The 13,358-nt window shown below is 44.4% G+C and overlaps 1 protein-coding gene across 2 annotated transcripts; it reads right to left on the bottom strand.

The window, feature by feature from the left end:
- Positions 1 to 637: 637 nt before the first annotated feature.
- Positions 638 to 13,237, bottom strand: NDUFAF7 (NADH:ubiquinone oxidoreductase complex assembly factor 7). Of its 2 annotated transcripts, none has more exons than XM_019526736.1 (9): positions 13,040 to 13,237; positions 10,812 to 10,892; positions 9,483 to 9,593; positions 7,143 to 7,356; positions 6,565 to 6,623; positions 3,658 to 3,771; positions 2,402 to 2,545; positions 1,848 to 2,021; positions 638 to 1,467 (listed from the first exon to the last, which is right to left on the bottom strand). In XM_019526736.1, exons 1-9 carry the CDS (start codon positions 13,220 to 13,222, stop codon positions 1,249 to 1,251), a joined length of 1,299 nt encoding a protein of 432 aa, XP_019382281.1. In that variant the 5' UTR covers positions 13,223 to 13,237; the 3' UTR covers positions 638 to 1,248. The 2 variants fall into 2 exon arrangements, with proteins under 2 accessions (XP_019382281.1, XP_019382282.1); XM_019526737.1 differs by lacking the exon at positions 13,040 to 13,237 and adding an exon at positions 12,562 to 12,582.
- Positions 13,238 to 13,358: the final 121 nt, after the last annotated feature.

Below are 13,358 nucleotides of genomic sequence, written 5' to 3'. Positions count from 1 at the left end.
GAAAGTAAAATGCACCTACTGCATACGCTATCTTTGTTGCAGGTTGTACATAATTCCTGTTCATTGTAACAATAAGATTGTAACAACGCTGAAGTGATAATGCAACCCAGCATGTGACAAGCAGTGGTAAAACATAATATACTTGTTAGGTGTACAAAAGAGGCCTGCTATTAGGTACTTCACTATTTCCCCTTTAATTCAAGTCATAATTATGCTTCCCTATCTGGAGCAGCTGCATTAAGAATGGGAAGAAGAGATTCCTTGTTCCTGTTCCCAGACTGTACTGTCAGCTTGCTTCTTTCATGGAGCAGAAGAGAAAGAAGTAGTTGTATATGACCACTCATTTTTCACCTGTCCAGTAGGTGAGAGGCTGGCAGTCTATAGCCTATGGGCTGGATCCGGCCCATGGAGCCATTAGACTTGGCCTGCAGAGCTGGAGCTTTAGGAGTGGTTTGTAGAGGGGGTGTTGCCCATGTTGCAACCAGGTGGCAGGGTATTCACCTGTGCTGTGTTCCGCATAGATGTGCCAGCATGGGGAAGCAGTGGCAATGGCTAGGTCCAGTGCTGGCTGGCTTTGGATGTGAACTGGGCTATTCTGACCTGCTGCCAAAAAACATGGCTGGCTGCTAGACTGTCAAAAGGAAATAGTAACCTTTAACTTCACAGTGTGCTTTGCTAAGCTTTATAGCAAGACTTAAGCTGAAGGGTAAAACTCCACTGAAACCTATTTTCATTACTGTCCAGTGAGTTTGTTAGTGTGTAAAACTTGCTCCATTTCTGGCAGGTCATTTTCGTTACCTCCAACTGATTAAGCTACAGGATGTTGCAGTAACAACAATGAATAGCAGGGCTGAAAATAAAGTTGCTTGTGACTGGCAGGAAATACTTATCAAAGTGGGGGTGGGGCATGTGTCTGACCCTTTAAGATTTCTTAGGGCTCCAGCCAGCACTGAAGTGCTGATACACCTGAGGTAATAAACAAGGAAGCTGCCTGGGAAAGTAGGACAGAAAAGTGGGAGATTTTGTGTTTACAGGTTAGCACAAAGACAGACTAATGTGGATACATCTTAACAGTATTTGTAATTATGCAAGGCGGTGACTTTTGCAAGAAAATTCCATAGTTATTTTCTTAATTCTGTGTGTGTGTGTGTGTGTGTGTAAATATAAAAATAGACTTTTTACTGTCATTCTTTTAATAGGTTAGCATGGAAAACTTTCCTATTTTATCAAGAACAGGAACTTTTGGATTTACTGCCACAGCATTTCACCAAATCCAGCAATAGGTGCAGGGACAGGAGATTTTGCATGACCTGGATTCACTTGCTTGTCAGAACTTTTAAGTCTATGATGAGGCAGCAGTGCAAAAAAATAAAAACGCTCTCCCATTTTCTTGGGATCGGTAAGCATCTGGTAGCCACGAATCAACTGCTCACGAACTGTCACATCGTGTGAATTCTGCAACAGTACCTGGAAGGAAAACAATTAATGTTTGCTATATGGTAACTACTTGTCTTCTCTCTCTCACTTTAGATGAACTGTCCACATCCTCCTTCCATTTACTGTGTAGGATAATATAAGTGTAGAAAGGTGAGAACCATGCTGTTGAGTGGAGGATCAACTGTTGGCATAAAATTACTTTTAAAATACAGACCATGGATGGTAGAGCCATTTCAAATATAAGTTAATGGATAATTATTTAAGGAATTGGAAATGGTTTTGATTTGCCCGGAAATACCAATAGCCTTGGCCTATTTAAAACGAGAGGTTTTTAAATAAAAAAAAATCTGGTACCAGAAGTGGCACCTATGGATCAGCAGAAGTGTCTATGTGCAGGTACAGAACCATACCTGTAGCCGGACATCAATGCCCATATTTTTTAAGAATTCTTGTTGTGCTATAGGCCCCAGGGTGGCTACTCTTCCCTGAGTCATCCTTTGGAGGTAGCTGAAGTCAACATCTGCTGTCAAGTCTGCAGTACCAGGTGCTATCAAAACATCATGAAGCTTATGATTGCGGAAACCCTGAAAAAATAACAGAAAGACCTCCTCAACCACTACCCTCTCTGTCACCAAAACGTGACAGAAGACCAAGAATAAACTACTGGGAAAAGATGCACGTGGGGCAAAAAGTAATTTTAAAATTAAATTACTGGTGGAAAGGATCCATCTCCTTCATCCCTCCCCTGCCACCAGAAGCCCCTATTTCTCTATACTCTTCAAATAAGCAGTTCTTTGCCCAAATGTAATCTAGACTGCAGTAGTTTGTTAATGGTATTAACAGTAATGCCATTACGGTGTCTCTCACCTGGATACACTTTTTTCAGAATGTTGGCCTGTGCTACTAATGACAGCAATTTTCTATAGTATGATCCAGAAAAGAGCAAGGTAACTACCAAATTTACCCTGAAAGTGTCAGTCTTGGTTCCGTCATGACCATAATCAGCAATCAATGCAGCTCCTCCATCCTTTTCAATGCGGCAAGCAAATTTCTGAATGAGGACACCAGCATCAGGACATACTTCCACATGGTCCCTTGGTTCTTCATCCTAATGCAGGATCAAGGGTTAAACTACAGAAATTGACAAGCATGCTAAGTAACTGGAGAAATGAGAGTTTTTCACTCTTACTTCCTCCCTTGTAATTTGCTTTGTCTTACTAGGGTTGTACATCATACTGCAGGCCAGTGGCTCTCAACCTCTTGAAAATGTGAACTTTTTAGTTTTCAGTAGCTTGTTTTACTATAGGAAAATAAAGCAATTCCTCTGTTGCAAAGAACTCTGATCACAGCAGGTCAGGAGTTTTCTAGCAATCTCTGGGTTTATCTTGTGACTTATACTTGCACACCTAACATGGCTCATCATCAGCAATCCCTCAATTCAAGGATGATCTCTACCAGGGGTCTTGAGATGACTTTATAAAGAGTCTAATCCTGAGCCACAGATCTGTAGTTGCAGGGAAAAGTAGGCTGTAGGCTAGGATTTGTTTCCTTTTCCTTCCTCCATTCTCTCTCTTACAGGACTAATGCTGTGAGGCACCCCATTCCTACAGTACCCTGTTTGAGAATCAGGGCTCTAGGCTGTCTTCATAGATACTTAAGTTGGTTTTGGCTAAGGCTTTTTCAGATAGCATGTCACACAATTCTCTCATTAAAATGTTAAAAGAGGACAAGCTCATGCACCGCTCCCCAGTGGGGCATGAAGAGAATTGTCTTTCTAATCAGAAGGCAGACCACTTCCATCAGGTTCAACTGTCATGACATTACCATAACACTATCACCAAAGGCTTCATTCAGTATTCAGTTAAACTGCTATTTAAAACTAGACAATGATTTAGGAAAGAAAAGTGGCATTCATCTGGAAAAGTGTTGCATTGAGCTCATCTGCTCTAACTTGGAATACTGAAATGTGTAAGGACTTGGCTCTCTTCCAAACATCAAAATTGTAATTGTTTGTTGTTTCTAATATACCCAGATAACATTGTTCCAGAAACTACAAGCCTCACACAGCATATATGGTGATAAATCACTCACCTGATGATGTAGTACGAAACCAAACATACCCTACTGAATAAATTGCGATTGGGGGGAGAAATGGATGGATTAAAAAATAGTAACTGGAAGAGGAAATAACTAGATGCTTGACAGTAGCTCGAATCTTACCTGTATAAAATATTTGGCAGCTGGGGTGACAGCTGGTGCCAGAACAAACCGCAGCTTATCTGGAACTTCTGGATCTATATCAATCAACACTTCACGCCAGCCCTTTTCTGTTCTCTGATAAATAAAAGCTATTTTACATTCCAAACTGTAACTTATGAAGACTCATTAGCCTGTTTATCCAATTTGATCTAAATGGCTTACCAAACCACAGAGACTTGTATATATTTTTGAATATTTTAGGAAAAACAGTACTAAGCCCATGCCTAGAAAAGACCACCCCATTTACCAAACTTAACTAATTCATTCAGGCAACTAAATGAGACTTAGCGAAGGCTTGGGGGAATTGGTCTAGTGGAATCAACTGCTAAGATAGATCAATGTAGGCAGTAAGTTTGAATAAAGAAGACTTTATGGAAAAAAAGTCTGCCTTCAGCTCCCTCCTCTGTAAATGTAGGGCTCTAACAAGTCACCTAGCTGCACTTTTTTTTACCATAATTTAAATAACGCAGTATTTTTCTCATGTACAATACTCCCCTTTTGCCTCAAAATTGGGATGTATGTATTAAGTGGGGAAGGTGGCTTTCTGGCTGGGCAAGAAACACCCTGCCTAGATTCCAACTCCACAGCGTAGCAGCTCTGGCATTATTATTCAGGCTGCTGAGGGAGTCAGTTAACTTAATGGCTCCTTGTTCTTCACTCCAGAAGTATTAATAATTGTCCCTCCTGTTTAATGGTCTTGATGTTCCACTAATCAAGCTAACATTTCTTCTGGGAAGTTGGCTGTCCGCTCCTATTTCACAGCCTTGGAGACTCTTTATTTCTTTTCAAAACCATAGATCCACATATGGAAATAAGTTTCAACTAAAGTTGAGGACTTAGCTACTGCTTAAGCTGGAAAGGGAGGGGGAGTCAACTGAAGACTAGGCTCTGTCCTTGCTCTACGCAGCCATAACTGGAAAAATCTTTTCTTCTTCATTCTGCCTTTCAAAAACAAGGCAAGTATTGTATGTGGTGTGTAGTACGCAAAATTTGTGTATAACCAATCTTCGGGCTTTAAAGTTATAGGAATAGTTTGTTTCAACATTCAGAAGAGATTTAAATTTATTCTGAGGTTGGAGACCATTACTTCAACTGTTACAGTCATGAATACAAATGAAGGCTCTTTAAAACTGCTCATTTTCTGTTTCATACTGTACCAATCGCATTATTGGTATGTAATACTCAGTGAAATAAAAATATTTATTTCTCTTATCTTTTATTAGTGCAATATAAATCACAACATGAGACTTATTTGTGCAGAACTGAAAGCCTATTAAGTTCTGCTGATGAAGAAAGTGTTTTCCATTAATGAACCATTCTGCTATACAGCTAATATTTTATTGCTCTTAATTTTACAGCAGTTAAATTGAGAACACTAAGTCATACAAAATCCTTTACAGCAGTGTTGTCAAACTCATTCCCTTCTCACTCACCCTTGCAGAGCCAGATCTGGACCACAGGCTCCATCTTTCACCCCAGGATGCACGGTTCCTAGAGGGGCTGTGAATTTGAGTAGGGACAGGGTGTTGTCCTGTTGGGAATGAGTTTCTATAACAGCAGGGTGAGTGGTAATAGCATAGGCTAGGGCTATGCAAAACAGCACCGTTTCGAAGGGATAGTGTTTTGTTTTGTCGTTTTGAAGCACTGTTTCATTTTGTTTTGTCAAAACTGTTACGCCCATAGGCTATAATGGGTCATGAACATGCCTAAAGCTTTGTCATTGCTTGCCTAATTCGGATGAAAATTGCGGGGATGGTAGCCCCTTCAGAGGGCATGAAGCCTGCCAAGTTTCAAGGGGACAGGTGCAGAAGTTTCTGGGAAACTGCAGCTCAAACTGTTCAAAGCAAAATTTGTGACACTTGCCAGCAGTGGCAGCCTCCTGTCATCCCCGTGTGCAGATCTGGGGTCCTGCACAGAGGTGACACATAGGGGGTGCACAGGGGTGCATGTCCACTGCCTGTCAGGCCGCACTCCCCACTTAGCTGGTGGGCAGACAGAAGCACCAGTGTTCCCCCCCTGCGAGCGCCAGCTGGGGAGGGGCTGCCAGCAAAAGTGGCTGCGAGAGTTCCGGGAGTGAGACTGGCTGTGGGGGACCCCACCCCGGTCACTGACTGGTGACTCAAGAGGCACCAGACACCCATGGTCCTGCACACTCAGGAGGGCTGTGGAGCTGTGCTGGACTCCGTGCAGGGGTGTAGGCCCCTGGATCTGCACGCAGGATGAGAGGCTACCCCACTGCCGCCTGGGACTGGTGCTGGGTGCAGCCCATGCCAAGTGCCAGGAAGACTGCTGCTGCCTCCAGCCGGGAACAGCAGCATGCTGCCATCCTGTGTGCAGATCTTGGGGCTCACACCTCTGGGAGGGCTGCAGGGCTGTGCCAGACTCCTCCTGGGGGGCGTGGCCCCCGGATCTGCACACAGAATGACAGGAGGCTTATGCTGCCAGCTGGGACCAGCACTGAAGCCAAGAAAGCCTGGCTTCGAAATGTTTCAAGTGTCCTTGTTTTGTTTCGAAGCCTTTTGTTTCATTTTGATTTTGCTGTTTTGAGCTCGAAACCTGTTGAAACAGCTTCAAAATGAAACACCCAATGAAATTTTGTACAGCCCTGTAATGCAGCCATTGCTTATACCCCTCTGGCTCCATATACTTGTTTTCAGCAGTGGGCGATGCCCCTACATTTCCAGCCTATCCAGGAGCTCTGTGGGCCATAACTTTGACACCTCTGCATTAGAGAAATGTATTTTAAAATTTAAATGATATGGTTAAAGACAAGCCCCAATCTAGCACTGTAGTGATTTTTATTCTTCTATAGTCTAAGCATCCTTTAAAAATAGAAAAGTCCCACTCTCAATGGGCTTCTAGCTGTACCTGGAATTTATGTATTGGTAGAGCATCAAAAAATTCATGTGCTAAATAAAAGCTGTTACCTGTAAAAGGAAATGAAAAAAGATTACTTCATATTTCAACATAAAACTTCCACAGCATGTTCCATTTGGAAATCAAGAAGCACTCTAACAATGAAGGCAGACAGTGTCCCTGAGAAATAGCCGATTACCATTATTCCCTAACAGAAGCCCAGGTTGCGAGAACCACATTTTCACAACTGGTCCCTAATTTCAGATGCTTATATTTTTGGACTCCCAACCCAGGACTGTATGAGCTTGATTGTCTGCTCTATCGTAAACCCACAAGCGCAACTGAAGGCAATGGGACCTGCACAGGCTCACAAAATGTCTCACGCTGGGTATCCCAAGCCTGGGGAAACCTGAAGCAGTGGCTATTTCCGAGACTATGCCCCCCCTCCTGCCCAAACTCATAAGTAGTAATCATTTTATGCAAAATTATGTTTCCACCTATAACCACTCTACCAAGAAGCTCTCTGGTTTAAAAAAAGATCATGAATTAGAGAAGGAAGCAATCATTACCAGAACATTCAAACCACCTACCTTGTGGCACATCTTGAAGGGTTCTGTACCAGAAAATTGGAATTCCAGTCTTACTAGTACCTTTCATGTAGAAAGGGGAAGTATCATCAGATTCTGGTTGTATATTCTCCCCTGTCAGGGTCAGTGCTTGGATCTCACTTAATTTGGGGCTCACTTCGACCAGATGAATAGAAATGTTACATTTATTGAGTAAAGAGCCAAGCTGGTGAAAGACCTGTAAATACAAAAAGGATGAATTTGGTGAGCAGTTACATGCTGCAGGCCTTTATATGCTGCCCCCCCACTCCCCCGGCCATGTTGGTATCCCTCACTCCTGACCCCCAGCCCCCAGCCCTGCCACTGGACCTCACTCCCAACCCACAGCCCCCTCCCCCACCCTCCTGCCTCCCAGCCCTGCTGGAGGGGTCCCCAGCTGCTCTGTCCCACTTGGGCTGAAGCGCAGTGGCTCCAGCTCATGGTTGGCAGCAGAGTGAGAGTTGCCCTGACACAGGCTGGAGGGAGGAGGAGGGGAGGCCTGTGGTAGCCCCTGCCCTGGGCTAGGGCTGCTGTGTTGTGCCAGGCAGCCTGGTCACAGCCCCTTCCACCCCCTGAGCAGCGTCTCCCAGCCACTCTGCCCCTGTGAGCACCCAGCCCAGCCTTGCAGCTCTCCCCTGCCCCCTTCCCACACTGGAAGGGGCAGACAACTTCCTGCCACCACTCTGCCCTGCTGCAGTCTTGGTGCTTTCCCAGAATCAGCGTTTCTCAACCTGTGGCTTGCAACTCTCTGAACTCTTGCAACCCACTTTTGGATTGTGACCCATGGGCTGAAAAGCACTACTCTAAGGAAATTTCATGTCCTCTTTCCTCTGGCTTATGACAAAATATGAGATCAGTGTGATTAGATAGGAAAATAAAAGAAATCAAGGTCCAACATATGAGTAAGGACATGAAAGCCAGGATATGGTAGTCCAGGAAATGTATGAGGGGCAAGAGATTTTTTGTAACATTTAGGAGTGATATCGTTTATAATATTACAAAAGGGTTGTTGTGACCTGAGTAAGGACACTTTATGCCCAGAAGTTGGTCTAATATCTGTCCCAAGTTGGTCCAATAAAAGATATCACAAAAAACCTTTGCCTCTCATAGAACTACCATGCTCATTTACAGTAATTAAATATTGCTCCTCTTTAAGTCAGTAGGAACCCTGGCACAGAGTGCAACAAGTGCAAAAGGATGGCCTATGACTCTACAGAGGTCTTTAAATTAGATCAGTGGTTTTCAACCCGTGTTTGGCAGAACCTTGGGCTTCTACAACAGGTCTTCAGAGGTTCTGCAAAGAGACTGGGGGGTAATAGCGAAGCAGGCCAGGAGATGGTACACTGCCATTACTGGGTTGGATTGCCTGGCTCTATGTCAGCTCAGATGGTCCAGACCCATGGGCTGGGGTTCCACAGCAAAAGTGATATAAAAGGGTTTTTTGATTTTTGGAGGTTTGAAAACCACTGAACTAGAGGACAGAAATGCAGTGCCATATATCTTAGAGACAAAAATGGCAATGAAACTGAATGCTAGCTATTAAAGAATGACAAAAGAACCCTGGCATAAAGGGAGCAGTTCCACTGAGCTCTACAATAACATAGCTTTCAGAGTTCAATGGCTCACCTGCAATACCCAAGTTTTTCAAAACAGAGTTCATAGGAGCCATCTACAATCACATACTTACAATCGTTATTACATTTGACTTGTTTATGAATGAAAAAGTAGCAGCTGTAATATTTTCACTGGATTCCTGTATTCTATTGAGGACTAATTAAATTTTACCAACCAAACCGCATGTATAAGTGAATAAATGAGAAATGGCAGAAGATCAGAAAGTCTTGCAATGAAAGGAGATGAGCCTCCAAAATTCCCTGTGGAGTCAAGGGAATTCACAATGCTCAGTATTTGGAACATTGCCTGGTTTTGGCAGGCTCAAATGTGAGCCATAAATTACATATCACCAACATCCCATCATCTACTTGCTTCCTTAGATAGTGCTTTTCTATAGGTTATTTTACAGAGATAATTTCACCCTCTCTCTCTGTGAAGATGTATTTAGAATAGAAGTGGATCTGCAAAATAGGCTTGGGGCATTCAGTATTTTCTTTTCATTATGAGCCCCAACTCCACCAAAATAACAGAAGTACACCGAGAAATTATAGGTAAAATTCAAGTTGTACTTTAGTAATCAAAATGGATTCAGTTGCTATGAAAACTTCACCAGATGCAATGGCATTTCATTCCTGATTTCAGGGTTCAACGCATTATGAGAACTCTTGAGATAGGCAAGTCAAGCCTAAAGAATGCATTATTTATACCTACCCGTAAAATATCACCTGTAAGAGTGCCTCTACCTGGGCCCAGTTCCACAAGTTGAAAAGTTTTAGGTTTGCCAGTGGCCATCCATTCACTAACATACCATATCCCTATTAACTGAAAAGAAAAACACAAGGAATACTTTTACTGTAAGACTTGATGATGTTCAGGGGTAGAGATACATACTTGCATTTCAACCTGTAAAATCAGTTTGTCTTAATATATTCTCTGAGAATTAATAGTCTTCTAGTCTTAAAGCATTACTCTGCTCAGAAACCTGGCTGTGGAAATTTTACTCAGCCCACATGCTTTGTCTAAAGCACTGGTTCTCAACCTTTTTAGGACTTGAGGCACCTCTTGAAAAATGGCAGTTCTTAGTTTTCACTCTTTTTTGAGTAAAGAAAAATAATAGAGCAGTTTTTCTGTGGCAAAGAGCTCTAGAAGACCCCAGCTATGGATTTCTATTTGAAATCTCTGGGGTCATCTTGTGAACCATGTCTGCAAACCTATCAATGCATTGTGTGGCACCCTGCGGCATCCTGGTTGAGAATCACTGGTCTAAGGATTCTGGACTTGTATTTGTCACCTACTGACAGCCCTGAAGAACCAATGTATCCCCGAAAGTGAGTTGTGTTCTTTTCTTGACTAGTGCCTGAAAAGAATAGTTAACTATGTATCAAACGGGGGTTGCAAGCTCAGTTACACCTGAGCAGCCATCTCTGCTAACAATACATTTGCCCAAGTGTCCCAGAAAGACCAATTTAACCTGCACACAAGTTTTATTACTAGTGATGATCTATAACGAGAGAACCCAGACTTGGCCTTCAGATCCCAGGCTGAATTTTTCAAGTCTCTGGAAGTTCTGATAGATTTTACTTGTACGAGGAACAACTCTTACATTAAGAGGATCAATGTACACTATGTGGAACAAAAAAAAGAGCTGTGCTCTGTGTGTCTTTTACAACCTCCCTTTTTCCGCCTAGAACTCTAAAGCAGTGGGAGCCAACCGTTCCGGCCGGCATGCCACAAATTCGCTCTGCATTTTCCCCAAGTGCTGCTCCACTGCTTTCCCTTACTCCATCTGCTGGTTAGCTTTCTGATCCCTGCCCAAGCTGCTGCTCTGCTTTCGACTCCCTGCTCTATCTGCCTCTGTGCTGCCTGTCCCCTCCCCACTCTACAGTGTGCCACCCAAACAGGCTGCCCAGCAGTGCTGCATGTTGGCCACCCCTGTTCTAACGTGTGTTTTTTTTTGTTCAGAATAGTTCTGTTACTGACATCAGTAACACATTTAACTACAGGTTCTCAAAATGTATTCGAAGCACTATTTTCTTTTACCTCCCCAAAGATCTGGCTTATTTCAGGTGAAGTCACAAAGTCCCCCTTTTCTCCAAGCATGTCATGATGCATGTAGTAACCCTAGGGAAAGAAAAGGGAGAAGTGACCATAAAATGTTATTGTCTGAGTGCTGAAGTGCAGCTCTTACTATGCAACCCAACTTTAAAAACAAAATAATTTTCCAGAGTGCTAAAAGAATAAAGTAGTTTGAATGCTGAAGAAACCAAAGCAAATCCAAAATACTCTACAATTCAACTCCTAAGGGAAACCGAGGCTGTACAAGCAAATTTTATACCAAGGAAAAGTTAAAAAAAAGAATTTGATTTCTTAAGGAAAAATATCAAATGTTAAAAGTCAAACATTTAAAATAAAAGATTTTTGTCAGTGAACCAATCTGTGTAACTACTGCCCATGTCCAGTCCACTGAAATCTGAGACTAACTGCGCCTTATGAAATTCAGACGGCTAATCAGCAGAACTTTAAAATACGAAGATGTCATGTCCATTGGAGAGGCCAGTCCACTCTGTGCAGTGTTCTGAATTGGTTTATAAACGCCATGGCCATCTAGAGGAGAAGTCATTCTTCAAATACTGGCAAGCCACAGAATGGAGTGCTGCCTCGATAACTGGAATGAACAAGGCAGAGGATGAGATGGTGGTTAGTTAGCTAGCTGGAAACGCATCATGTGAGATATTTAATAAGTAGGCTGTAAACCACAGGCAACCTAAACCTCAGGTACTTTTTTTTAGATACAATGATGCTGATGACAGTGCAGCCTATGTGAAAACCACTTGTCAAATTTTACACAGGAAACAGTTTGAATGTCAGAAAAAAAAAATCGCCTTAACAAAACACTATTCCTCTCTCAGGCTTCCTCAGAGAGAATTAGAGTTCTGTCCACATCTGCCAATCAATCATGAGTCTATTTCTAGGGTGCTGTTTCCCCAAGGGAAATGGTGCTAATTTTATCTCATGCCGTCACATTCTTTCTTAAAAGAAAAAAGTGGACAATGGCACTAGGTAGGAAGACTGCATAATGGAATGAAATGGCTGGAATGATCTAGTTGGGGATGGTCCCGGTTAGAGCAGGGGGTTGAACTAGATGACCACCTGAGGTCCTTTCCAAACCTCATTTGTTATGATTCAATGTGAGATGCGGTGTGTGGATGTGGGGGTGGGGTGGGGGCAGGGGTTGTGTTTTCACCAGTTGCAACATTACCAATCTGGCCACTTTCCTGGCAAGATGCCCAAAGTTATGCAGCCATAGTGCAAACCACTCCCCCCCCCCACAAGCCCTGGCCTGCCCATCCCATTAGAGGAAGGTATCTTGGGGCGAGACTGGACAACTTCTCATGATCGGGGGTAACTGACCCACATGAGTGTCATGAAGAACCAGCCAGGCCAGCAACTGTTCAGTGCTTGCTGGGGGGGAGGGGAAGGATGGCACATGGGGTTGGGCTGTGGGTGCAATCTGGCATATGGGGCCCCACATGGGTTCAGACATTTGGTGGCAGGGGAACAGTGGAAGTGTCAATTGCTGCCACTGCGGGGAGTCCTATAGGCCAGATGATGTGGCCCTGTTCACTGGACTTGAGCCCTCTGGTTTGGCACTCTGGTAAGAAAGCAGAGGAGATTTAGACCTCACAGACTAACCAAAGACATACATATACATACACACACATGCACATATATACATACATATAATCTGAGAGAGGCAGACATGCATGCATATACACAAACGCATGCATACATATCATCATCATCAGCAAGCCCCTGCATTGAGGAAGGCCTTTGCCATGGCTTGTTGATGGGTCTTGAGGTGACTTAAGAGTTTCACCCTTGAGCCACAGGCCTGTCCACAGAAGTTGCAGGTCTTTCTGCAGGCCCCTACTTCTCTTCTTTTCCTTCTTCTGCTGTTTCTTCTCTGCTTTGAGGCCAAGAGATACATCTGAACATACACACACCCACATGCACACACAGACATACGGACACCCAGAGACATGCATGCACACACACACACACACACACACATGCACGCGCGCACACAGGCAGTTTTTGTGAGCTGAAGTTCTCTTCATCTGACGCCAGCTCGCAGAAGCCTCTGCTCTCTGTGCGTGTGTGACGTATCTTTCTCCTTGGGTCAGTCGATAAGGTGCAAATCCCCCCTGCCCTCTTACCTAGGCGTGCACACGTAACACGCACACGCACGTGGACACACACACACACACCTGCGCGGGGTGGGTGAGCGCCTCCCGCATGTACTCGGCCACCGAGAGGGGCCCCGCGGTGCGGATACGGAGCGCCAGGCGCTGCAGCAAACCCGGCTGCGGCCCCGATCCGCCCGCGCGCTGCCCAGCCACGCGCCGCAGGACCCCGAGCAGGCGGCGCCCCGCACCCACCGCCAGGCTCATGGCTGCCGCTCGCTCCGCCTCTGCACGCGGGGTCCTGGCCGCCCCGTAACCCCTCGCTCTCCCAAGCGCGGCCCGGCCGAGCCCCAGCCCCAGCCCGCCGCCCAGCCTAGACGACCCCTTTGCACTCAGCCCGCCT

The sequence above is a fragment of the Gavialis gangeticus genome, unplaced genomic scaffold, assembly GCF_001723915.1.
Source record: "Gavialis gangeticus isolate Ggan-Ray unplaced genomic scaffold, GavGan_comp1, whole genome shotgun sequence".
NCBI lineage: Eukaryota > Metazoa > Chordata > Crocodylia > Gavialidae > Gavialis > Gavialis gangeticus.
This window is presented reverse-complemented; position numbering and strand designations above follow the sequence as displayed.